The sequence below is a fragment of the Peromyscus leucopus genome, chromosome 12 (assembly GCF_004664715.2).
Source record: "Peromyscus leucopus breed LL Stock chromosome 12, UCI_PerLeu_2.1, whole genome shotgun sequence".
NCBI classification, from domain to species: Eukaryota; Metazoa; Chordata; class Mammalia; order Rodentia; family Cricetidae; genus Peromyscus; species Peromyscus leucopus.
The window spans coordinates 51,034,868-51,062,842 of NC_051073.1; the positions used below are offsets into that span (position 1 = coordinate 51,034,868).

The 27,975-nt window shown below is 39.4% G+C and overlaps 1 protein-coding gene across 1 annotated transcript; it reads right to left on the reverse strand.

Moving 5' to 3' along the window:
- Positions 1 to 306: 306 nt before the first annotated feature.
- Positions 307 to 27,975, reverse strand: Btla (B and T lymphocyte associated). The gene is made up of 6 exons (XM_028872065.2): positions 27,186 to 27,975; positions 12,556 to 12,876; positions 8,937 to 8,972; positions 7,297 to 7,455; positions 3,551 to 3,597; positions 307 to 834 (listed from the first exon to the last, which is right to left on the reverse strand). The coding sequence occupies exons 1-6, from the start codon at positions 27,268 to 27,270 to the stop codon at positions 586 to 588; spliced, it is 897 nt and encodes a 298-aa protein (XP_028727898.1). The 5' UTR covers positions 27,271 to 27,975; the 3' UTR covers positions 307 to 585.

Genomic DNA, 27,975 nt, shown 5'->3' on the forward strand with positions numbered 1-27,975 from the left:
CCTCTGCTCGGCATCTTCTGTACCTGTATTGCACCAATTACCTTTTCTAATATTTTTCTGAATTGTGTCCAAGATAATTTTCCTTTATATTAAGAAAAATAAAACCTTAGCTATAGATTGACATGGGAAATTGTGTTATCATGGAAGATTGGGAACATACATTCATTACTGTATTTATGATTAGTCAGTCAAATTGGGCCATCCTTTTTCTAGAATGTGTAGTGAGTTGATCCAAATGTCACACTTCTTTCTTCCCTGCAAGTCTCTCTGAGAGTTCCAAAGGAAATATTAAATTCACACCTTGGGTAAGACATGGTCAAATTTAAACATTCTATTATTCTACTATTTGCGATATGAGTTTTCCCAGAGAGAAGTCTTTTGTTCAAGGCTCTTGTACAAAACTCTTCCAAAGTTTTCAGCAGAAATTTTAACTAAATATTCTATGGACCTTTACGACACAGCCCAGTACAAACCATCTTGACGTGAAAATTCCCAGGTTGAAGAAAGTTATTTGACCCCAGAGGTCCAGACAGTGGTATTGACAAGTCCATCCTACAGTGCTCACAGTCTATGTCAGTACCAGATTTAACTTCTCCTACAAATGGATGCATATTCTGTGGGTGCCTCTTCTATGTTCTTTGCCTGTCTTGGGTTCCTTCCAATAACAGAATGGTTCAGAGAAGCATAAACAATGCCCTGTTTGTTTCCCTCCAATTGGGAGTTAGTTGTAGATTCAGAACTTTCCTGGACACTTGACCAGAGATCATTATCATAAATGCCAGTTTCTGATGGCAGTGTTTGGGAATTTGTCCTGGGACTCACTGGGATATCAACCTACAAGAGAAAAGAGATGTAGCACGTAAGGATGCAACAAAACATATTGATTATTAGACTCTGAGTGAAAGGCTACATGTTGTCATGCACATTGACAGAGACTGTCTATTGTTCCTCATGTAAATTACTTAATATCTACATTTTCACTAAACTTTATATAATCAAAGGATGAAAGGGTTGGTTTGTTTGGGGGTGTGGTTGTTTGGTTGGTTTGGATTGGTTTTTTTGTTTTGTTTTGTTTTATGTTATGTCCAGGTCCTCATGAGCGCTAGATAGGTTCTTGACCACTGAGCCCCAAAGGCCAAACATTTGAAGTTCACTATGTTCTTCCCAAACAGTTGTTTTGTGCTGTATTATGGGCCATTTGAGGTCACAACACATACACACAATGCTCTTTCCATGGAAAAAAAAAATCACTGTCCAGTTCATGGGAAGAGAAAAATAACTCTATGAAAATTTTAGGCAGCTTATAACACATTGGCATATAATACATAGAACATCAAAAGATCAAGCCCAAGGCAAAAAGACCTGAGACCTCCTTGGAAAGCAGGAACAGGAAGCATCATGGGTTATCCAATACACATTATGATGAGAGAGCTAAACTAGACAATGGAAGCCAATTTTGAAAGAACAAAGTTTCATTTAAGTCCTAAAATACTATTCTATTTGTTATTTCTACTGCAAAAAAAAATCATCATACTTTTAAATAGTGCCAGAGACCTAAATGGTGTGAGACAGAGGGAAATCTGTGGAAACTGAAGTGAATTTTGATATTTTCTCCCCCTTTTCAGTTATTTGTTAGCTTCTCCTGGTTATACAAAAATGCAGATGGTAAGAATGATGTTGTGTTAATAATTAGGGTTTTAATTCTCATGTGTGGAAGGGGGAAGGGGTGGGTAGGTGCATTCACCCATGTGTGTACAGGTAGAGGTCAGAGGTCATGTCAGGTTTTTTCCTCTATTCCTCTCTATCTTATTTATTGAGAAAGGTGTTCTCACTGAAGCTGGTACTTCAAGTATGCTTTCAGCTAGGCTGGATGGCCAATGAGTGCCTGGTTCAACCAGTTTTCACTTCTTCCCCCACCACTGGGTTTTAAAGTGTGTGCAACCACATCTAGATTTGGCATAAGTTGTGGGATCCAAACCAAGTTCTCACACTTGCACAGAGTGCTTTACCCACTGGTCCATTTCCCCCAGGGCTCTATTTTGACTTTTTAAATCTCCACTTTGCCAGCCAAGTTATGCTCTTCCTCAAAGTTGCCAGGTTCTTGATCTTTGACTAGTCACACTCCTCTAGTCCTTGGTAAGTCTCACTGTGACATATGCAGCAGGATTTCTCTTATACCTACTGAGGAAAGCTCTGTCCTCAAAGCACGCTTAGTCCTAACTTGAGAAATGAGGCAATAACTGCTGATACGCTGCAATTTTCCAGTGAGGTGAGCACCCAGAAATCACACGGAGGCTGGAGGTCTGACAGAGCCGAGAGTGGGTTGGCTAAGATGGAAAGTACCCCCTCACGAAATGAGCCTGCATGGGGGGGGGGGGCAGAAGACTGTCAAATGAACTGCTAAAGAGTGGCAAATTCACTGTCTACCACCGAGGTTCCCTGCTATATTTTCCAATCTTAGTCTGTCAGTTCAGTTGGCTTGGCTCTCTTCACCAGAATGGCTCATTGTCATGAAAACTCTGTTAGCATGAACATAATTCTTTGCACCTGAAGTTCTGTAACACTCTATAAAAGCAGCGGGTGCCACAAGGCAGGTGCACTGTGATGTGGTGGCCAGAGACGATAAAGGCTGTTAGACAGGCAGACATCTCACCTTGAAGACCTATTGGAGTTGTAAGGCTCTTTTAAAAACAAGCATGCTGGTTTATAACTCACTTTCAAAAAGTCTAACCCTTTTAAGTGTGTTATGACCAAGGGGACTTGTCTATACAACCACTTTTATTCCCTTAGAACAGTGGTTCTCAACCTGTGGGTCACGAGCCCTTTGGCAAATTTCTAGCTCCAAAAATATTGACATTATGATTTATAACAGTGGTAAAATTACAGTTACAAAGTAGCAATGGAAATAATTTTATGGTTGGGGGTCTCCACAACATGAGGAACTGTATTAAAGGGTCGAAACATTAAGAAGGTTGAGAATCATTACCTCAGAAGGACTATTTTGAAATAATATCAGAACCCTGTACTTTTCTGTTTTGTTATTTTTTATGTTTCATTAGCATAACTAATATATTAGAACATAACATTAGTAACTACACATAATAATGTTTTACATGACATAGTTGTATACAATAGGTTTATTCATAGTCACCCTCCATTGGTCTCTCTTGTCCCCTTCCCAATCCTCCCAATCCCCTTCCTCTTCCCAACCTGTTCCCTTTCTATTTTGATGGTTTTTCCCACAATGAATTTCATTTCAGTGGCTTACAATAATACAAGTGAGGGTTTATTTACAGTGAGCACACTGAAAATGGCTCTCTCCCCATCCATTTTTGACTACCATCTTTTCCTCCCCACTCCATAGCAAGTTGCTTAGAGGCCCTATCTTATACAAGTATTATACAAGCAATCACAGCTGACGTGAAAAATCTGGAGTGTGTGTGTGTGTGTGTGTGTGTGTGTGTGTATGATAATATCATATAAACTTACTGAAAAAATACATATGGTGTAACATAAAATGTGTTTGTCTCAGCAGATATTTCAGACGTACCAGGTTAACGTCCCTTTCTGCTAAGTCAGAAGGCATCTTTCCTTTCCCTGAAAGATTGAAAAGAAAGAAAGAAAAATGGTCATCAAATGGTATTAAGAAAGCAAGGTAAATGATCTTCCCACCACACCCACCTCATGCACTCCAGCACTCATGCTGTTAGCTTTGCCTTGCTACCTGGACCCCACACATCTCGGCCTGTGAGAGTGCACATGCCCACTTCCTTCCCCTCACTTCTTATGTCATACAACAGTCTTCACATCCAAGACGAAGGAGTAGGATCTAATGAAGAACAGTTTCAAAGGTTGGGAGTCATTGCAGTCTCGATGTTAAAAGTGCTTCTGTCAGCTCTACGATAGATGGGACATCTATAGCATACTCCTCCCCCAAGGCTCAGGTAACATTGAAGAAATAGTGTAAGAGCCAGAGGTTGGTGAAGACTGAGGAAAAACTGTCTCCTGGATGTGACTGTGCCATTGTATCAAGTAACTCATAACACCTGTGATTTCTTGTTACAGACCTGTGCAAGATTAAGACAGCCAGCATGGCAGTACTGGAGCTCTGCAACCTTCAGCTCATGACAGATAGTAGATGCTAGGAAAGGAAGAGTTAGTTCTTTTGCAGGGGGAGGGGATCATCTCTGGTAGGTTACCATACCTCAGTGAATCTCCACAGCTATATGTATATGAGCAACAGTAATTGGCTCAATGGGATATATGTTGTGGTAGTTTGAATGTAATTGGCCCCAATAATCTGATAAGGAATAGCACTATTAGGAAGTGTGGCTTTGGTGAAGTGTTTATGGCCTTGTTGGAGGAAGTGTGTCACTGTGGGGGTGGGATTTAAGGTTTCCTATGCTCAGGATACTGCCTAGTGTGTCAGTTGACTTCCTGTTGCTTGCAAGATATAGGACTCTTAGCTACTGCTCCAACATCATATCTGCCTGCATGCCACCATGCTCCCTATCATGATGATAAAGGTTGAACCTCTGAAACTGTAAGGGAGTCACCCCACTTAAATATTTTCTTTATAAGAGTTGCCATGGTCATGGTGTCTCTTCACAGCAATAAAAACCCTAACTAAGACAGAAGTTGATACCAGGGACTGGGCTATTGCTGTGATAGGCCAGACCCATGTTTTTGTTTGGAGGAATTTGGACTTTGGTACTTTGGGTTAAGGAAATAGTGGAATGTTTTAAGCACTGCTTGATGGGCCATACTAGTAGGGGCATGGAAGACAGTAATGCTGAATGCGATTTGATGAACTGTGGGGAGGTTGCTCAAAAGGTTACAGAGGAGAATAATTTTAGTATGTTGCCTAGAGATTCTTCTTGGGATATTTTGGTGAAGAAAGTGCCTGCTTTTTGCCCTTGTCCAACTAAATTTCCAACTTATGAATTAAAGAAAAGCTTAGAGATGGGTGTGGTAGTGCAAGCCTTTAATCCTAGCACTGGGAAGGCAGAGCCTGGCAGATCTCTGAGTGTGAGGTCAGCTTGGTCTAGAGAGCAAGTCTCAGGACAGCCAACCTTAAGCAGTAAAGGACAGAAAGCTGGTGAAGATATAATTGAATGAGTATTCCATGTTCCAGCCCCAGTAAGCAGCAGAACTTGGCAGCTTCAGGCACCTGTTTCTGCCTCTAGAGTTAAGGACAGAAAAAAATTGGTTATGGAATGTGCTTGTGTACCTAAAGAAAGCCAATGAGGCCAGGCATGTGACAGGGGCATCCCTGAATGGAGGCCTAGTAGAGAGGTCATTTCATGAAGCTGTGAAGTTGAAGCCTGGATTGCTTTGGAGAATGCAAGATGGTAGAGATGCCAGAGTCATGGTATACTTGCTGAGAAGAGCTGCTAACAGGGAGTGAAACCAGCCCAAAAGGAAAACAAAAGTGTGTTGCATTCAACAAAGCTGAACAGAATTGGAGATCTGAAGAGTGTTTTGACATCAGACATGGAGATGCAAAGTTTGGAGTTTGCTCAGCTGGTTTTTGGTCAGGCTTTGGTCCCATATTTCCTCACTATGCTCCTTTCCCTGCATTGTGGAATGGTAATGTATATCCTGTGCCATTATATGTTGGAAGTATGTGATCTGCTTTTTGATTTTGATTTTACAGATGATTACAGTTAAGAGATTGCGTGAATCCCAGAAGAGACTTTGAACTTTGGACTTTTAAACACTGTTGAGACTGTGATCGACTATGGGGGACTTTTGAAGTTGGACTAAATGAATTTTGCATTATGATATTGATACAAGCTTATGGGGGCCAGGGAATGGAATGTGGTAGTTTGAATGTAACTGACCCCCATAATCTCATAGGTATGATTTTTTGGTGGAATTGGTATGGCCTTGCTAGAGGAAATGTGCCCCTGTCGGGATAAGCTTTGAAGTTTCTTTTGCTCAAGATACCACCCAGTGAGTCAGTCAGTTTCCTGTTGCTTGCAAAATGTTGGGCTTTCAGCTACTACTCTGGCACTACTTCTGCCTGCATGCTGCCATGCTCCCTGTCAAGATGATAATGACCTGAACCTCTAAAACTATAAGCAAGCCACTCCAATTAGATGTTGTCTTTATAAGAGTTGCCATGGTTATGGTGTCTCTTCACAGCAACAAAAAACCTAAGAGGTGTGTGTGTGTGTGTGTGTGTGTGTGTGTGTGTGTGTGTGTGTAATTGGGAGGAGGATCTAGGAGGGACTAGAGGGGTTAGAGAAAAGGACAGTGTGACAATGGTCAAAATGTATTGTATGCATGTAAGAACAAACAGAAATATAAAAATGTAACTAATGTTCTAGTCACATATCCATGCTCCCAATTCCCTTTGGATATGATAACCAATAAAGATTATTCCAGTTTCTTGTGCTGTGTAGTTACAGAGGCAGAGCTGGGTTTACAGGGGGATTCCTTAGAACTGTAAAAAGGTTCTGGGATCCAAAAGCACTTACTTCAAAACACCAGAAGCTCTTCCATCCAGACAAAGCTTTCTCTTGTGGCAGCCAAACAAGGGATGCTCTGTCTGGCTCAGTTTCTACAGCTACACTGTGGCTTGTATTGTAGAAAAAGGGGAGGGGAAGACAAGGAGAAGAACAGGAAACAGAAAATATAGATGGACCAGATCAGCATGCCTCTCTTGCTGAGTTTTACTGTTCAGTGATGATGATGAAGGCATGATTTCAAAAGGAAAAGGCAACTGTTTTTGAAATATCACAACTCTCTTATTGTAGGCAAGTCCACATTTTCAAATGCAACACTACTGAGTAAAAATCTGACTCAAGCATGGGTTTATGACAGAATAGAAAGTACAAACGCACATGAATCCCTTCTGGGGACAATGGTTCTTTATTTAGATAAGGGTGTGTATCATTGGAATTATGTGGTATAGCTGTGGAAAGGTCTTAAAAAGAATAACTCAAATCAACATGTTCATTCAAGAGATTATTTCAACCTGCCTTTCAACCTGATTAAAGTTTAGGAAAACGCTGTCTTATACACACCTGAGATTGATGTGTATAGAATAAGAATACTCCAGTAATGTGCCCTCTTCGCCACAACTCCAGGCTAGCGTTGTGATGTGGTGAATATGCCTTATCATGCCTGGAGAGAGCCCACCTTAATCCATTCAGTTTTCTAGTGGAAACCAGTAGTTCCCCAGGAATCATTATCCAGAAAGAAAACACTAGCCAGCAAAAAAAAATTTATGCTCTAGAAAATGGGCCCCAAATGTGTGGTACATGAGGGCAGAGGGAAATTGCAACCCACCTTGGCGCCTTTTCAGGAAACAGACCAGGCAGAAACAGGCAAGCAGCAGAGGCAATGCCCCCAAAGGAAGCAAGCTGTAAAGCAGCCAGATCATGTCCAGCCTCTCTTCCGTGGTGGGTGGTCCTGAGGCGTTGGTGGCATCTGGGATGTCAGACGGTGCTGAAAACAATTAAGACATTCTAGAAGCATTAGAGCTAACAATACCCTTTTGCATTGTCATAGTTTGAATTATGACAATAATTCAAGCCCTCTATTTCTCCTTTGGTGGTCCCAGTACCATCAACCTACTCTTTTTAACTTTTGTGAACATCTCACATTTGTCTTGAACAAGTCATCTGAAGAAAGATCTCTGCGACAGTTCTCACAAACTACTTCACCAGGCCCTTTCATTTATATATTTAGCTCAGAGCTCATGAAACCATTTTCTTTATACAGTTTTAGAACTTGAAAGGAATGTTATTGCTCCAAAAATTGCCCAAAGACAGACAGCTCATGAATGGCAGTTGGGACTCCTGCCAGAGGGTTTCTGATGCTGTACCTTTGCTTCTTCTCTAAGACATCATTATCTCCAAACATCAAATACTTTTATTCTTACCAAATATGCTTTTCTTAGCATCTAGCTAGTGCTCGTTATGACTGATCAGTGTTTACATTCACTGGATCCCTCTTTGGTCAAGGTTGGTTGCAACTTACAAATAAGTTGTGACACAACTCAGTGAATCAAAAAATAGTAGTTTTTTAAAACATATTTTCTTTTATTTTTATATGCATTGGTGTTTGACCTGCTTGCCTTTGTGAGAGAGTTGGATTCACTGAGTTATAGACAGTTGTGAGCTGCCGTGTGGGTGCTAGGAATTGAACCCAGGTCCTCTGGAAGAGCAGCCAGTGCTCTTAACTGCTGAGCAATCTCTCTAGACACCCCCCCAAAATAGTAGTGTTTTAATAATATAAGACAAACTACAAAATATCTGAATTCATAGTACATGCAGTGGTTCTCAACCAGAAAATCTCTCATGCTCCAGAAACATGTGGTAGTTTTGGGAGACCCTTTCTGGTATCACAAGGTGGGAGAGTACCTGCATCTAGTAAGGAAAGGTCCAGGGCTTAGTAAAATCCCTGCACTACACAGGGCACTCTTCCATTCCCATAGCACAGAAATCAAACAACTCTACTATCTATGGATTGTGTGGATTTGCTTTTCCTGTGTGTGTGTTCTGGGTTATGATGTAAGATGTACTGCTTCTTTGGAGTTACTGTTATTTTGATACTGAGTATCAAAAGCAGTGAAGTAAAGTTTGAATTATGTGTGTGATTCCCCCCTACACACACACACACACACACACACACACACACACACACACACCCCAGATCCTCTCTTTGAGGGTAAAAACAATCAGGAGCAGTTGAAGGGGACATACAGTGGGCATATAGTTTAATGGTACAGAATGGTGGCGAATTACTGCAGCTGCTGTTTAGGTTGGGCAAGCAGCCAAGAAGCAGATGCAGCTGTCTGGGGGAAGGCAGTCTGCTGGCAAACAATAGATAATCTAATACAAACAAACTCAATTAAGAAGACCTTATTCCCATTATTTATCCGAACACCAAACAAACTTGCTAATTTTGATTGGTTTCATACTTACTTATTAGATGGTGTTCTGAATCATTTTGAGTCCTTTCTGAAACAGAAAACAAGATTAAGTATTAAAATGGCTTGAGAAAACACTAAGGTGGTACTCAATGTTATCTCTAAAGTCAGAGCTATTTAGAAAGGACTCCAGTGTTGCCACGACGACAGAGAATCCAATAATCCAGGCCAAGTTCAGCTTGCATAATTCATGGATCTTCACCTTGAGATCATGGTACACAAAGCAAAGGAGTTCTTTTCAAGTCTGAAGAAAGACTGCTATCAACACAGTATAACCTTCAACTGACTGCTTTGGTTCTCTCCTCCTCATTCCTTAGGCATAAGGACACAGAGACCATGTGTGACCTCTGACACCTGCAATGTAATAAAACACATAACCCTCAGGTGCTTCTGAGACTGTGGATGCTCTGGGTGAGAGTCAGTCAAGGTACTCATTCTGAAACAAAGATTGTGCCTCTCAATTCCTGCCTTCTCACTCTCTGCCTTCTCACTCAACACCCATCTCGATAATGACCTCTGCATTTTTCTAATGTCCCTACTCAGAAACTAACCTGGGACGATTGAGAATCACGGAGCTTTATAATATGCAGGGGCTGTTCCTGGCTCTGTGAGATAATCCCCTTGGACACTGGTTTGTTTCACAAGGTGCCTTTTCTCATTCTGGAAGACAGTTACTTTCTCAAGAATAGCCAAGCCTCCTTCTGTCCACAATTGTCCTTACACAAACCAATTCCTATCATGAACATAAAAAGCAAAACATATGCAAAAACAGGGGCATTTCCAACATCCCCTCAGAAAGATATTTCAAAGGGTAAAAAACAAAATACTTGTATTATATCTCCAAATTTTACTAATTACAAGCATAACCATAGTCCCAGGACATATTTATTTCCTCATTTCATAAGCAGTTCCCAGAATACTCTTGGGTTCAAAAATAAAAAGAATATTTTTATTCTTTCCCTGTAATCACCATTTCCCTAAAGGAGACTATATACTCAGCTGAAATTTAAACTAATCCTAAAAAGAAATGTATGTGACCTCTACAAAAGAAAAACAACCACAAAAAGCAAGACATGATTTCTATTTTGTAAGGCACTATAAGCTCTTATGAAACTTGACGTATTTTTATATAATGCACAGGGAAAGGAAATGTATGATAAATGAGAGACATAGACCTGAATGATAAGCAAATTGACAGACTGCAGAATCAGTTCATTGAGAGTAATCCTGGAGACTTCCTGGAGAACTTGGGCAATAATCAGGGCTTGAAAGGAAAAGTATAGTTGTGATAGGTATAAAAATGGATCTTCTGAAATGGATGAGAGTGGCATAGGAAGGTGATGATGGGGATGTGTAAGGCTGGTCCTGGGAAGATGCGTCACATGTGTGAGATTGAGGACCTACGTTGAATGTTCAGTATCCACATAAGAGAGAGAACATGGCAGCTCCTGTCTGTCATCCAGTGCTAAGGAGGCAGCAACAGGAGCATCCCAGGTTATCACTGACTAGCCAGCCTAACAGTTGTTCCATTGAGTCCAAAGTTCACTGAGAGATCTTGTCTCAAAAAATAAGGTGGAAAACAATTGAGGAAGACACCAGATGTCAATCTCTGCCTTCCACGTACACACATGTGCAGACACATATATGCACACACACAAAGATGAGGCAATGGAAAGTAATGCTGTTCAACTTGGAAAGGTTCCTCCTTGAAGTGATGCAAGAAGGTATGGAGAAAGCTCTGGTGCATCTTTATATATGTTGGGCAATAGTCTCTTATTAGGCATGTGATTCTCAAACACTTTCTCATGTTCTGTGAGGCGCCTTTTCACTCTTGATGCAGAAACATGTTGAATTGTGATGAAGTCTACTCCACTGCTATTGCTTTTGTTGTATGCTTTTATAATCATATCTAGGAAATGATTACAAAATAAAAGATCAAGACTTAGCTTTTTATGCATATGTATGGTTTTGTGTAAAAGTAGTTTTGTAGATTAATTTCTTGTATTTAAATTTCTGATCAATTTTGAGGTTTTTTATTATTTGACATTTTCATTCACATATATCATGAATTTTGTTCATTCAACTCCCATCATTTCCTTCTCCTTTATTCTTCCTTCTCCTACTGACTTACTTATTTACATGGTATGAAGCAGGAGGTTCAAATTCAATTTTGGCATATGTATATACAATTATATTTCAACATCATTTGTGTTGGGGTTATTTTTCCTTCTTTCTTTGTCATTTTTGGTGGATTTTTTTTTCTCTTTTTGTGCTAGGAATCAAATCATGAGCCTCCAACATAGTACGTAAGAACTCTACCATTGAGCTAAGTTCCCAGTTGCTATTGTTAAAGAGACTTTTCTTTCCCATATGGATGATTTTTATCTTACTTCTCAAAAATCAGTTGAGGGCATTGGGCAAGGTGACACATACTTTTAAGCCCAGTATTTGGAGGAAGTGGCAGTGGATCTCTGATTTTCAGTACAGCCTAGTCTCCATAGCCAGTTTCAGGATAGCAAAAAATACATACTGAAACACTGTCTCAAAAAACAAAGCAAAGCAAAACAAAAATAAGTAACAACAAAAAACAATTGAGAGGCATAAAGAAAGCTCAGTAGTTGGGAATATTAGCTGCTCTTCCAGAGGACCCAGGCCCAATTCCCAGAACCCACATGGAAGATCAAACCATCTGTAACTTCAGTCCCAGAAACACAAGCCATATGTGTAGTACACAGACGTACATGCAGGCTAAAACACCCACACAGAGAAAATCAAAATAATATAAAAAGTCAATTGATCCTATACAGAATTTTATTCTAGACTCTCAATTCTGCTATGTTGATCTCACAACAGTATTTAAATAGCTATATTTTAATAATGAGTTTTGAAATATAGAAGTCGTAAACTTCCAACTCTCTTCTTTATCCAGTTTATTTTGGCTTCTTGGAGTCTGTTACAACATGATGTGAATTTTAGAATTAAATAAGATTTGAAGGAGACGATGATGTTCAATCTTGGGGACTGCCATCTTTATAACAGTCTTCCAAGCTGATGACAATAGGGTATTTTTACATCTTTATCTGTTAATTCATGCTACAAATCTGCTGCTTATGTAAACATAACTTCTACAAATTCTAATCAACAAGAGCCAACAACAGAAAAAAAATTAAGGAAAAAGAAAACAATGTTGTTGTGATCATTTTTGAACTTGTCCAATAAATGTTTTAATCTTTAAAGGCAAGAACAATCAATAACTGCCTGCTGTGGTAGTGCACACACATTTAATCCCAGCACTCGGGAGGCAGAGGCAGGTGGGTCTCTGTGAGTTCCAGGACAGCCTGGTTTACAAAGAGAGTTCCAGAACAGCTGGACCCTACCTCAAAAAAAGACCAGTAACTTCCATTATTTTTCCTCTACTGTTCTTGCCTCACCCTTCTCTTCCCCTACACAAATACTTTATGTATTTATGACTGTCACAGTCTGGAAGATGTGGTAGACTGTGGATGTGATACAAGTGTTCCAACTTCTAACCAAAGCATCTGCAAGTCTGGGTTGTCTCTTCCATGGAAACGCAATGAAAAAAAGCCATAGATGGCCTCGGGTAGAGCACTCACCTGTCACATTGATGGTTATTATGCGGCTGTAAATAACATTAGAATTAATGTTTGTAGAACAGACATACAATCCTTTATCACTGGCATTTATTGGTTCAAAATGGAGAATAAAAACCGAAGCCTCGGGCTTTTCTTCCCAACTAGTGTGTTTCTGAGGTCCAAACTCAAGAGGTAAACATTGTTTTTCACTGTACTTGCACCAAGTCACATTAGGTCTGTGATCACAGTATGTCACAGGACATTTAATTTTAAAGTACTCTCCTGTTGTAGCATATTCCGAATGCCTGTTAACCTTAATTTGTACTTCACATGACTCTTCACCTAAAACACAAAAGCAAAACTGGAATCAGTATGATCTTCTAGTAGGACCATAGATAATGCAGCAATTATTTCCCACAAAGGTTTCTAGTGCACAATTCCATAATTTTCCTCAGTACTATTTTTCAGTATTTTACCTCCACTAGCCCAATGTGGTACATAGCTAGCACATAATAAATAGTTGTTTTAAAAATAAATAATTTCACTGAGTGGTAATGACATACACCTCTAATCTCAGCACTCTGGAGACAGAGGCAGGCAGATCTCTGAGTTTCAGGCCAGCCTGGTCTAGAGAGCAAGTTCCAGGACAACCAGGGATACACAGAGAAACTCTGTCTCAAAAAACAAACTAACAAACAATTAATTAATTAGTTTCATCCTCCCCACAAAATGACATTATGAATTCTGTTTTACAGATGAGGTTTAAATGCTAAAGAACTTGTCCATGGTTATATGCTAATAATTAGAAAAACTGAGGCTTTAAAGTCATGATGAGATCTCTACTGCATTATTTATTGGCATTATTTTGTTTGTATTACTTCTTAGCCAGTAATCACATTTTACATTTTCTAATATCAGCACTGCTATGGTCAAGTTAAATAGGGAATTATAAACAATCACTTCTCTACAATACTTGGCAGTAATAATATTCTTCCCTTGTTTTTCTTTATTCCTTTTTTGGATGTTTATCATTTTTTATTTCGATTCTTTTTTTTAATCCTTCTCTCATACAATAAATACATCCTGCTTACAGTTTCCCCCTCCTCCACTCCTCCCAGATCCCTTCTTTCCCTTCCCCTCCAGATCCACTCCTCCTCCATTTCCCTTCAGAAAAGAGCAGACCTCTCAGGGATATCCACCAACTAGGGCCTAACAAGATACAATAAGAATAGACACAACCCCATAACAAGGCTGAAAGAGGCATCCCCGTAGGGCAAAAAGGGTCCCAAGAGCAGGCAGAAGAGTCAGAGACACCCCTACTCCCACTGTTGGGGCCCCACAAAAACACCAAGGTAACAATCCTAACATGTATGAAAAGGACCTAGTGCATGCTCATGCAGGCTCCATCATTGCCACTTCAGTCTATGAGTCCTGCTTAGTTGATTCTGTGGGCCACATTCTCCTGGTGTTCCCAACCCCTCTGGCTCCTGTAATTCTTCCTCTCCATCTTCTGTGGGGTTCCCTGAGCTCCACCTAATGTTTGGCTGTGGGTCTTTGCATCCACTCCCATAGGCTGCTGGAGGAAGCCTCACTGATGACAATTGGGCTAGGCACTGAGCATAATAGCAGAATATCATTAGGAATAATTTCACTAATTTTTGAGGGGTTGGGGGCAGTCATGTTTGGTTTTACCTTAGGTCTCTTGGCTATCCAGCCTCTAGTTCCTGGCCATCCAGGCAGTGCTGGGCATGAGCTCCCTCTCATGGTGTGGGCCTCAAGTTAGACCAGTCATTGGTTGGCCATTCCCACAAGTTCTGTGCCACCATTGTCCCAGAACATTTGCAGGCAGGACAGATTGTAGGTTCAAGGTTTTGTGGCTGGGTTGATGTCCCAGTACCACCATGGGAAGCATTGCCTGGCAATTTACAGCAAGTCTATAACCAATATCAAATTAAATAGGAGAAACTCAAAGCAATTCTACTAACATTAGGGACAAGATAAGACTGCCAACTCTCTCCATATCTAGTCAGTACAGTACTTGAAGTTCTAGCTAGACAATTAGACAACTGAAGGCGATCAAGGGGATACAAATTGGAAATGAAGAAGTCAAGGTATCACTATTTGCAGGTGATATGATAGTATATAGAAGCATTCCCTTGTTTTTCAATGGCTTTAATACTGTCTTTCAGTCTTTTCCATGAATCTGAGTAAGAGACATGCAACTCAGGATAACCATGCCAAGGTAAGATGTGTTCTGATGACAGCCGACATTTGTATACTTTACAAAGCAGAAAGAGAAACAGCACCCCAGTTCTTTGGGAATTTCTGCATGCCAGACAGGTATCTTGGAAATATGCATCTTTTTGTTTTGAGGAAATGAGCTTTTCTCCTGAATATGCATCTTCCAATGACTTATGAACCTTGAGTTAATAATTGCCAGGAATTTATAAAAGTAGACACACAAGCCCGGAGTAGGGGCTCATATGGATAATACCAGTGCTTAAGAGGCTGAGGCAGAAAAATTGACTGAGTCACATAATAATTTTCAGGCCAACCTGTGCTATATAGAAAGACACTGTCTTAAAGAGCAATACCAGAAAAAAAAAGCGAACAAAAACAACCAATAGCATAGAAAAACAATTTAAATTTTCTATGTCATTGTATGTTACATAATCATTCACTTATGTACTATTTTATTATTAACTTATTATCACATGCCTTGTAACCTCAACACATAAACTTGAGGCCAAGGCACATGAAAAAAGATCTTCTCTATGCAAAAAAAGATGGACAATTTAAGATACCAAATTTACCTCACTTTACACATAGTTCTCACAATTTCATTATCATTTGCTAATCAACCTATAATATTAAAAGCACAAAAATCATAAAATTTAAAATCAGGTTCAAATACATCCCTTTCTTGAAACAAACAAGTGTGCAATTTGGTCCACCAAAGATTCTACCAGCATGGGTACTTCAAAACAGAAACTGGCTACTAAGTCCCAAGCTGCAATTGCTCAGAAAACAGTCATGTTCAAGTGTTCATTCATAAATGAGCAGAGGAAATGGCATGATCATGACAACGTTAGAAGCCTTTCCGCGTCATGCCCATCGTATAACTGCTATGTCTGACGCATCAAGAAATGACTAGATGGGATTTCCTGAGCTGGTAAAATGAAATAAGTAAAATAGGCAAAGAACCCTTTCGTGAAGTACTCTGTGGCACTTTCCAGCTTCCTCTTTTTACATTAAAGATGAGGCTAAACACAGGGTCTTAACATATTTCAAGTTCTTTTTCCTCCAGCCTTATGATCTTTCTTAGTTTTGCTGTTGTGTTGTTGTTTTATTGTTTTGTTTTGAATTTTTAGAAAGGATCTCAATATGTAGCTCTTGCTGTCATGGAAATGACTCTGTAGACCAGGCTAGCCTCAAACTCACAGAAATCCACCTGCCTCTGCCTCCGGAGTGCTGGGATTAAAGGCATGAGTCACTATGCCCGGCTCTTTCTTAGTTTTGAAATATTCTATTTCATGGCAATAAACGTCCTCTGCCTCCTCACTAACTTTCATGCTCAAGTACTTTTCTAAATAGATGTATGGAATCACAGGCTATAATGACACCTAAATATAGTCAAGGCTTCCTTTAAAGATGAAGAGTGCTCAGGGCATTATTTTAACTATTTCTTAACACTTAATAAATCTCGCACTGTAACTTTTGCCCAGATCTCACCTCCTCTTGCTTAGAACAACTGAACTTTGACTGAATTCTCAGGAGTCAGGTAGAGACTAGGGACCCCTACAGAGAACTTTTAGCATCTCCGATTAGTGACTTATTTTTAACTGTATTGGATTCCTAAACAACTTCACTTTAAGATGTCATGGTTCAGTCGCTTCAAATGTTCTAGAATAAACATGAAAGAAAATCAAAAGGTAAGTTATAAGGGCAAGTTTTCAAAAGCTTGAAGAGGAAGGGTAAGGTCGCTGACCAAAAAGAAGTGCCTAACAATACAGTACCTGGTGTGGTCAGATTTACAGCAAAAAGCAAGAAAGCCGAAGGGGGAAGGCAAAGGTGAAAACGTCAAGTGAAACCTTGTCTCCAAAGTTCCTTCCTCTCTCAAGTTAAGAGACCTCAGCCTCCTCACTTCCCTTTTTTATTTTCTTGAGAACATCTGAGCAACAAGGTGGCTGTGGCCAAAGGAATGTTGTCCTCAATGAGCTTACTGTTGATTCATGGGACAATTATGTAATGATAAGGACTTTTTCTAAATAAATCTATTATATACTATTCTTTTTCTCTTGAAATATATCCAAGCTTGAAAGCAAGGTTCAGAGGAGCCTTGTGCATTTCTTGTTAGAGAGTATAGGAATTAGAAATGAAGTCTGCCTTGGTGGAATTTGCCTTCATGTGGAAAATAATCATGCACAACAAATGGGAGGTTAATACTGTACACAGGTACAAAGCACTCAGCCTGGGCTGCTGGTGTGCTTTCCTAGAAGCTGAGCTGCCCTTCAGTGGATGAACAGCCTTTGACCATCAGAGTAGAGACTGTTTAGGTACTGGAGTCTGACGAAGTGGAAAAACAAAGGCTTCTCCTTAGTTCAATAGTCTCACAGCAGATTTACGGGACTGATACACAGGTGGATCATGGCTTTCTGGAAGTGATAAAGATCACTGGTTATTCCAGAATGAATAAGATGAGCACAGTTTGGGGACACTGAAACTTTTCCTATCCATGAAGAAAAAATATGATGCCCAACTTGGATAAACATACAAAAGGCATGAAATTAGAGAAAAAATGGGAACATTTATTTAACATGGTTATTTCCAGTGGCAGTACAGTGTGTGTGCTTGGAACAGATACTTGGAACATTCTCACCGACCCCCAATTTCTTCAAAATGAGGTACACATGGAACTATAAAAATAGGAAAATTCTCATGTATCAACTGTAAACACACATACACACACACACACACACACACACACACACACACACCTCACTTCCCTCAATGCATGACTGTGAAATTATTCCTAGTCTACAAAACTTCTAACTGCAATGCATTACCCTTCCCTTCAGCCAGAGAATTGTTACCTCATGCTAATAACCTAGTCCATCGTTAGCATTCTGTGACTATACACTTAAGAGAAGCATCACTGATTTGGAATGAAATGACAGAAACATTATTGTGGCTTCTGAGTATTCTTCTCCGCAGGATAAAGGTGACTGACAATCACATTAGCCGGCACAGAAATTTTCTTCAATGTTAGGATAAATAGAATAATGCTTTTACAGCATTAGACATCAAGAATAGTCACTCTGTGTGCAAATAAGGCAGGGTTTCTTTTTCTTCTCACCCTCAAAGCCTATAACTTGATGCTAGCAGGTCAAGAATGATCTACTGAGACAGATGTCACAGTTCTAATTTTCTATCTGGCAAGCATGTTGACAATTCCTTTCTGTCTGCCTTGAAATATGCCAATCAATCATGTGACACTCAGGATGCTCACAGCTACCCATGACTGGATTGTCTCCTCAAGCAAATAGTTTCTGGTGAGGAAATAATCACCGTTGGGTTTAGCTCTGACTTGTCTGCCAACTCCCAGCCACTTTGTCCTTGGTATTATTGTTCCTGCTGCTTTTCTCAAACATTATTATCTGGTGGGGGTTTTCAATGAGAAATAATGAAAGCACATGCAGCAAGACACCAAAACTACCTACCACCCCCAGGATTTCATATGACATAGCTCTTTGTGAACCACTGGAAGTGGAGGAGCCTATGAAAAAGTCTTCCCAGAGCTACTTGTGGTCTGTATTCTATGTGAACTGTACACACCAATGGATAACCAGTTAGTGTCTATCCAATGAGAAAACTGGGTTGTATTATTTTGTACAACAACTATCTCCATATGAAAAATACATTTTGTGAAATTTCAAAAGGAAATAAACAATAAAATGATCATATATATAAAATAAAGTCACAAAACAAAAATGTTGTAAGGATATCACAAAGAATGTGGAGATACTGGCCAGAATCAAACTCTAATGGTTCTGAGTATAATTCATGCTTCAAGTGAGCAAAAGGGCTGAATTCATATGTGCTCAGGGCCAGTTTTACAGCTGGGCAGTTCTGAATTAACTTTTATGTAGAGTGAAATTTCTGCTGAGGATAAATATTACAAACATGTTTATTTACAAATTATATACATATTTATTAAAACTCAATGGTAACATATTAACTAGTTAGAACTTAAACCAAAATTACTCTAGTGGGAAATGTTTTACCATGGACATTGTCAGAACTTCTAATACATAGTGATGATCAACACCAGATAGTATAGATACTGTGCCTTCCTGTTGTCCATACTGTAAAGGTATGGACATACCACTGCCTATGATCATTTAGGAATCTGATAATTTCTAACAGAATTTTATAGTTAGACTTTTTAAATCTCAGACATGACATAATCCCCCAGCTTTCAGATCCTCAAGATGGGAAGAGCCCTTCTGGTTGAGTTGGCCAAGAAAGGTTTCATCAAAGAATGTAACCCAAGCCCACCTCTAGGGAAACCCAGTCCTCTTGTCTTCACAACGCCATCTCCACTCATTAAAATGCCTTATGCTAGTCTAAAATTGCTTCATCTGCCTTGCCTTGATTACACCTATTATTGTAAAGCAAGTCTCAGCCAAGAGTCATCAACCCTCCATTGAAAAATTCTTACAGCTTATTGAAACTTCAAAAATGGTTGCAGTCATTGAGTGAAATTAATGAAAAAAGGTGAAGATTGGATTAGTTTGAGTTACAATGTCAAAGATGAACACATGAATGTAAACCATTTTAGAAAAATAAAATTACCACCAATGGTGTATTAATAATTAATATTAATGGTGTCTTTACATCAGGAGGGGGAAAAGTCTCTAGACAATATTCAGTAATATATTCTGCTGACTTGAAAGGCTAGGGATGATGAAGGGGGTGGGGAGGTTACACTCACTGAGGAAAGGAAAGAGATACATCTTTCCTAGAACTGGAATGTAGGAATCCTTTGAAGGTGCCCTGCACCTAGCCAAGGTTAGTCCATGCACAGCCTTGTAATTTCACAGTAACCATCCTAGGACATCAGCCAGACACTTGAGAAAATCACAGGCACCACATCAGAAAGTCAAGGTATTGTATTTCTCATCATAAGCTAGTTACCACAGCCACAAAACCAGAAACACCACAGTAACATGAGACTATAATGGGGGATCTGCACTCCATTCAGAAACCATTCATTGAATGTTTTGTAGTTTTGGTTAAATGTATTACTTTATGGTAAGTGAGCATATTCCATAAGTAAGATATTCCAAAAATCCTAGGAATATCTACAGAAATATGAAAAACAGCAATACATATACATCTAAGTTAAAATCAGAACTGTAATTGGAAAAGCACCATTGTTGGAGGAAAACCCTGTGCCTTGGTCTCAGGGATAAAGCATACAATGAAAACTGAGGCTGCTGTGAAATGGACCTGAAAAGAATTAACCCCATGTGAAGTACACACATGGTATGAATTCATATAACATCATTTAAAACACAGCAGAGAACATGGAATAAGAAAATTGGAAGAATTTTTATAATCATCTATTATTTTTTCCTCTTAAAGCATATACATCTTTATAATCATACGTAACACATTTAAATTTGATTTAATACATTTTTTAAGAACACAGATTCTTCTAGGGTTAAAGTTTACGATAGTTACTGTGACATGAGATTTTGGGAAAGAATTTAAAGACTATCTCTTAAATTTGGTTGTATAGGACAATCAGAGACATTAAGCCAGACATGTCTTATTTTTACCAATAATTTTGAAATTATTTTGTCCAAAACCAGTTGTTTTGATATTTAAAATACCACTTGTTTTTAAATACTCAAAGGTGCCCATAGTATTTCCTCTCCTAGAAATACTTAAAGCAGGACAAGTGCAGACCTTGAAAGGCCATCCAGACAGCAGACTGCAATTTAAGTCATGTTTGGCAGATAATTTCAGAACCTCCTGTGCCCATTCATAGCTAGTTACACAGGTTCACTAAACCTTCCATATCAGTGTGCACATACATCTCCCAGACCCAGCACAAAAGTGGACAAATGGAAAAATGGCTAATCATTCTTAAGTTCTTACTATGTGCTAAGTACTTTTGGGCATCATTTATAGAGGTGCTCCTTGGCTTATGGTAGAATTGTGTGCTGATAAACTCATCATGATTTTAAAATATTGGGAGGAAAAATTCACTTAGTAAACCTAAATTTATCAATCACCATATCCTAACCTAGCCTTCCTTAAACTTATTCAAAACAGATTACCCTACAGTTAGCCCAAATAAACTAACAAAAAGTCTGTTTCATAGTTAAGTGTTGGTACTTCGTGTAATTTTAGAATATACTTAACCAAAAACTGCTGGCACCACGGTATGCTGGATGGTATTGGTCATTTACCTTAGTGATTGCATAGTTGAGTAGGGTTCTAGCCAGTACTGCAAAAGACTATATCGCTAGCCATGGAAAATATCAAAACTTAAATTTTGAAGTGTATCTTCTGCTAAATTCATATCACTTATGCACCATTGTAATGTTTTGACAGTTTCTAAGTTGAACCATCCTAATTAATGAATCATGCATTTATGAGTGATCAATTGTACTGTCTTTATATTTAAGTTGAAAAAAAAATGAATTCTAGAACAAATAAGCCATCTACCATAGTTCACCAGCTATTGGGAGTGAGACTTGGGACTAGCATTTAAACCCAGGTCTACTGCTTCTTCCAAGACACAGGTTTTTATCCAAATGAGTTATTGTGAATGAGCATATGTAGGAAAAGTTCTTGGCGCTACACTTAGATTATACTTAGCAACAATAAATACCAAGTGTTACTATTTTTGTAATAGGGATGGATTTATAAAACTGACTTATAAGTTGAATAATTGTCAAAAGCCATAAAAAACTATGAGTCTCAGGGACAAAATAAAAATTCAAAGGTCTTCCCCAAGTACCTCTGTTCTTAAAAATTAATCCTAGCTACTTTCACGGGATTAGCAGTGGTGTGTAATGAGTGGGATCTATGTCAGCCCAACAAATACACAGACAGAAAAGGGAGTGCTATATAACAATGTAATTCTTTCTTATAAACAAAAATGTTATGGAATTATACTGACCAGCAAGGCCTAGCTGACATGGCCACAACTACAAACTTAAGAGCTTTGGCTTTGGCTTTCTTTCCAAGTCGGCTCTTGGCACTTCATTATAAGTCTACTAGGTGGCAGATGTCACCTTCGACCCTATTGTTCACTGCCTTTGCTCCCCAGCTCAGAGGATTCGCATGCATTCCACTTCATGGAGCCTTGTCCATCCAATGTGTCCAGGGCGAGTTTTGTCAGATAGCTCGGTAGATAATATATAAATATCTCCAGTGAACAACAGAAGTTTTGTTGAGACTCTGAGGAATAAAGATTCTTACTGGCAGGTTACAGGTGCTTCTGGTCAGGGGAACACTGAGTACCTGGTACAAGTGGGCCTTGTCTTCCAGAGATGCTAGGTCCTCTGCCTTGGTCACAAATCTTTCAGGAAGAGAAGCCGACCTTAAAGGCTGTTGATAGCAGCGTTTGGTGAGCTCCTCTTACCCTGTCAGAAACCAGCTTGAGTTTTTACAAAACTTGTCAGGGGAATGGTGTTTCTTTGTGATGCTCAGTAAGAGTGTGTTAAGTCAGAAAGGTACAGCGAAGTCTACTTTCACCTCCCTCCAATGTATTTTCTCACTTCCCTAATACAGTCTGCTACAGAGACGACACACTGAGCTTCACTGCCTCTCAATTCCAGGTATGACTGACCTGTGGAAAACAAGGTTGGTTTGTGGGGGGAAAAACCCTGCCAATTGTTCCCCACGGTTCACTTTCCTTTTCTAAGACTACAGAAGAAAGTGAAAGGAATCGTGACCATCCAGCTAAAATCTGAATGTTTCTCCTGTTGATGATTTCTGAACCATGGACTATTGCTGATGGGTGTGAATTCCAGGCTGTTTGTTAGATGAACATGGCAATTAGGGAAGAGGAAAAGGTCTTAGAGAGACCTACCAGATGAACTTGGTTTTGTTTGTGACTGTCCTACATGGTCCATCAGACAGTCCCCTGACATGTGTTTAAGAGGAGTGTCAAAGGATATACACATCAGACTCTGAGGATATGAAGAATGACATCCATACATGTACATCATGGGATAAATAAACCGTAAGTGCAAAGCATATAAGACAGGGGCACAATATTAATCAATTTCAAGGCAAGAGAACTGAGAACTGGAGAAAAGTGAATTACAAATCACAAATGACACCTGGATGGGAGAAACTGACTAACTCTCAAAAAGATAATGCATGGTGGTACTCCTTGTGACCGAAGATGATAACAGATAACATAGAGAACTACTGAGTCTGCTAGCCTCAAAGAAATATCACTTCCCAATACCACTTAAGGAAACAATTAAGCTAATTAAAGTTTGAACCAGAAGAAAACAATAACAAATAATCGCTCTTAGCAGAATTTACGCAGCACTGACAGTGTGCTCTACAACGTTCTGGGTATTTGTACAGAATCAAGGCACTTAATCGGCATAACACCTCAACGAAACACCATGACTGTTTTCTTCTTTTAGATGAGGAATTGAGAACTAGAGCTGCTGTAGTCATATAACCAGTAAGTAACAGCCATGGACTGATTGGGCTGTCTCCAGACATCCATTCTTCCTCCCCCCCCCCCCCCCAGAGCTGAGGACCAAACCCAGGGCCTTGTGCTTGCTAGGTAAGCGCTCTACCACTGAGCTAAATCCCCAAACCCAGACATCCATTCTTAACCACTGCACAACAGATTGTCCAAGAAATCAAGCAAAAAGTCAATTGCATCATATGAACCTCATTACAAATACTTTTCAGCATTTTTCTTCCAACAAGCATACAGGTAATGGAAGCTAAATAGGAAAGTCCCATGGAGGTGTGGTAATAGTTTCAACTTCAGTAATACAATGGAGGGCAGTTTTATAGTGCAGTAAAGGAAGTAACAGTAATTTAAAGAGCTGAATAATATTAGTGAGTCAATTCAAGGATGTAATCAGCACATGGCTTAATATGATTTTGCTCAATCCAGGAAATCCTGAAGCATAGGAATGTTTTTTCTAGGTATTTGCATAAGTTCCAGACACTTTCATGATACACAAAAGGTGTTTGGAATTTGGGGAAAGATGCAGCTCTGTTTCCAGGATTCCATGTGAACTTTTCAACAGGAATGACTAGAGTCATGAAGATGCGGCAGAGAGGGGCTGGGGAAACAACTCAGCAGGTAAGAGCACTTGCTGCTCTTCCAGAGGTCCCAAGTTCAGTTTCCTGCATCCACATCAGGCAGCTCATAACCACTATAATTGAAACTACAGGGCATCTAATACCTTTTACTGGACTCTATGGTCATCCACAGCATGGCAGATGCAAATACATACAACAAAAAAATTTAAAAATTAAAAACGTTTTCAAGTGAGATGAGGACATGTTACCTTGTCAAGGGGTAATAGACTGATTCAGAGCATCTGTCTGCTCTGACCCAATTTAAAAATGGCTCCACACAGCAACATCACAATGCTCACCTTCAGGAGAAAGAAGACACAGGCAAGGCCACATTGGCAACATGACTCTCTATGCAGGGTGTTCTCAAAAGAGCCAGGCTGTAAATCTGTAAATGTCTCCTTGCTGGGTCATATTATGACTATTTTTATCACAATAATCAACGATCAATCAAAGATTTTGTACTGCCTTTACTCCAGATCAAACACACACACACACACACACACACACACACACACACACACACACACACACAAATTAAAGTCCTCAGTTAGCCTCAACTGAATGAGTGGTCCAGGCCCTCAGGATGGAGCAATCTCCACCTGCACTCAGAACTTTCTAGCATCATATTTATGCTCTATTTCCATCATGAGAGGAAATGACGTTATTGAAACTAAGGGGAGAGTTTCTCTATATTTTTCTTTTTCGAGAAATACAAAAAGCACACCTCATGAGCATTTCATATTACTATAATTGGGGGAAATATGTTTAAACCATTCTTAAATAGTTTGAGAATACACTACTATAAAGAATTCAGTAGTTATTGAAAGTCACAGGAATTCTTCAATATATAAAGGTTCTTTATGTCATTAGTATAATTTTAAGGGATGGAACTACCATCAGTTTTGTCCAGAATAATTCCTTATTACCAAAGATTACTTTTTGCTTTCTTCTTTTGGAGGGAGGGGACAGCAGGGTGTTGAGAACAGAGCCTAAGAATGTTAGGCAAGCACTCTACCACTGAGCCACACTTTCAAACCTCACCAAATGCTCCTTTCTCAACCTATATTATTTTAAAATACATTTTATCTCATTTGTTTATTTAGTGTGTGTATGTGTGAATGTGCACAGGATTGTGTGTGTGTGTGTGTGTGTGTGTGTGTGTGTGTGTGTGTGTGTTTGATCTGTACAGAAGTCAGAGGATAACTTTCAGGATGCAGAAGTTGGTTCTCTCCTTCTACCATGTGAGTCCCTGGGATTGAACTCAAGTTTTCAGGAATGGCAGCAAGCACCTCTACCCACTACTCACTGAGCCATACCACCAGCATCCAACCTATATTTGTAATGCAGAGTAACACTATAATCCACTAATCCATTAATTCAATATGAATGACACTGTAATCTACTAATCCATTAATTAAACCTGAGTAACACTGTAATCCACCTTATCAACTACTATATAAGACACCTGGCCAATGCCTAAATCTTTCCATTTAATTTTCTACATATATTCATTACATTTGGGTTTAAAAATTTCACACAAGATATTTTATTAATTATTTTAGCTCTGAAACAAGTATTAGGGAAACACTGACCACAAAGCATGAAGCCAAAGCTGGACAAAAGTAAAAAGTTTTAGTCATAGCACAGTGACTGCAGCTAACTATTTTAAAATTAATAACTGGATAGATTTAAAATAATAAGTATGTGCGGTCATAGGCAAGTTAATTTAAACATTCTACAATGTATGCCTCCATTATAGCCTTACATAATACTTCATACATATAGTATTTGACAATTTTTTTAAAAAGGATGAAAAAGCTTAAAACCAGAATTACTTAAAGTGTTCATGTTAAACCTCAATTCTCATTTAATTGGATTTTGTGGGAGGTACTGATGAAATAAAAACTATTAGCAAAATTACCATTAACATTTATCAAGCTTTAAGTTCATGTACTTACTATAGCTAGGCACTATAGACCTAACAAAGAGACATCCTTTAGGTATAAGTATTATATGCTTTTAATTGAAAGGAGAGCTAAGAAAGGAAAAGAAACTGAGTCTATAATGTAAGTGACAAAGTTGATAAAGAATCCAATTCTGATAACCAAGTTTATGTACATGAACACTAGGTTATAGCACACTGGGTGGAAGAACAGAATATGGAGTACAGCCCAACTGTGATGCAGAATTAAAATTTTCCTTCATTACACAGAGGACAGCCTACAATAGATCCCTTGGAATTAAACAGATTGAGTTTAATGTCTGACTCCAGTTGCACCTATGTGATGGACCACTAATAACCGAGGGCTTGGATGACTGAGGAGATGTTTTACTCTGCCCCTGGATATGAGGTCTAGTGACATCAGAGTTGAATTCTAGAACTTCACAGTTCTAGAATTCAAGATGACATTCCACAAGACCTCAGTGGTTGGATTTTCCAATTTAAAACAAATGTGCCCAAGCGATACACGTGCTCTGGTGGGAGATAATTCCTTAAAATATCCTTGAGCCCAGAATTAACTGAGGAATGAGAAACTTCTGCTGACCATTCCACAGGCCTTTCCTCTAATCAATGCATGGTTCCTGAGCAAAGTCACGAGAGATGGCAAGATAAAGAAGGAATTGCAGGGTTTGCTAACAAAAAGGCTCTGTAGGGATGAGCCAGGGTCACCTATGGAGAACTGTTTTCTATGTTCAGTTGGCAACCACTTGCAAATCATCTCATCCAACAAAATTGAAACACCAGTGCTCTGCTCCTCTACTTCACAGCATGGTGTTTGCTCAGTGTTCTCATAGTACATCCCACAGAAACAAGGAGGGATTTAATTGAAATTGAACATCATTTGACAGTAACCATGGCCACAGCTGTAAACTCAAGGATCCAATACCTTCCCCACCCAATTACACACTACAGCATCCTACTGACATCCATTTGGAAAGAACATGAGATTTCTTTCCCATTAGTATGGCAGCCAGAGAGATCTCACGTGCGGTAGTGACAAATTAGTACCTAAATGTTTATAACATCCACTACAGTATCCTTACTTATCATCAGGGCATGTTTTTAGGAAACGTGGCCAAGGTATGGACTCGGTGTCTGCTCTGTAGGCAGGTGAATACAGTGTTCTACTTTCAATTACATCCTCTAGCATTTTCAAGAAGCAATAGCAACTACTCTGAGTTACCCCCTGCACGTAAACATCCCTCTCCATTAAGCAAGCCCGAGAAAAACTATCACAGACACGAACACTGAGGAAGAAACCCAGAAGTCCCCTTAGGAGGTGCCTTACCACGGATGCTCCAGAGGCCCAGGTGGAGGATTAAGAGTTCCCTAAATAACTCTGGAGTCCCAAGCATGGCAGGCAGTGTCTTCATTCCCAGCACATATCAGGCAGGGGTAAACTCCTCAAGCAGAAGGCTTCTCTTCTTCCCTAGGGATCTTCCGAGCTGGATGGTATTATCTAACCTAGCAGCATCTTAGGAGGAAAAAAGTCAGGAGAGCTGACGGGAGAGGACAGTATGAAGAGCCTGGGTGATTTTCTGAAAGCAAGTGAACAGAAACTGTGCTGTGGTTTTGCTTCTGATCCAATCTACCCTTCACTTCTCAGGCCTCCTGATGTACAAAGCACCTGGGTCCCTGCTTCTCTTTCCGCCCTGCTACTCTTCTTACGTCGCCTTGAGGTTTTCCTCAAAGTGAACAATTAAACTTGAAAAATCTGAATTGGTCCAGTTTTAGGTGATTTTAATCAAATCAAGGTTGGGAAATTCATGGTAAAAATACCTAGGCTAAGCATGCATGTCCCCTTTCCATAGCTTGTGATTACGAAACTTCTTCTGTGTAGTGTATCTTAGAACCACCCCCACCCCCACCCCATCAAGTCACGGTACAATGAGAATGCTCATTGACCTGAAAGCAGTGAAGACTTCTCTGAGCTTATGGAGAAAATGAGTGACAGGATGCACCTCACCAACGGAAGAAGAAAGGGCCTTTTTCTTCGGTCTGTAGATGCCTATCAATGGAACACAATCACGATTAGTGCTGTCTCCATGTTCTTTCTAAATATTAAAGTTCTAAGCAAA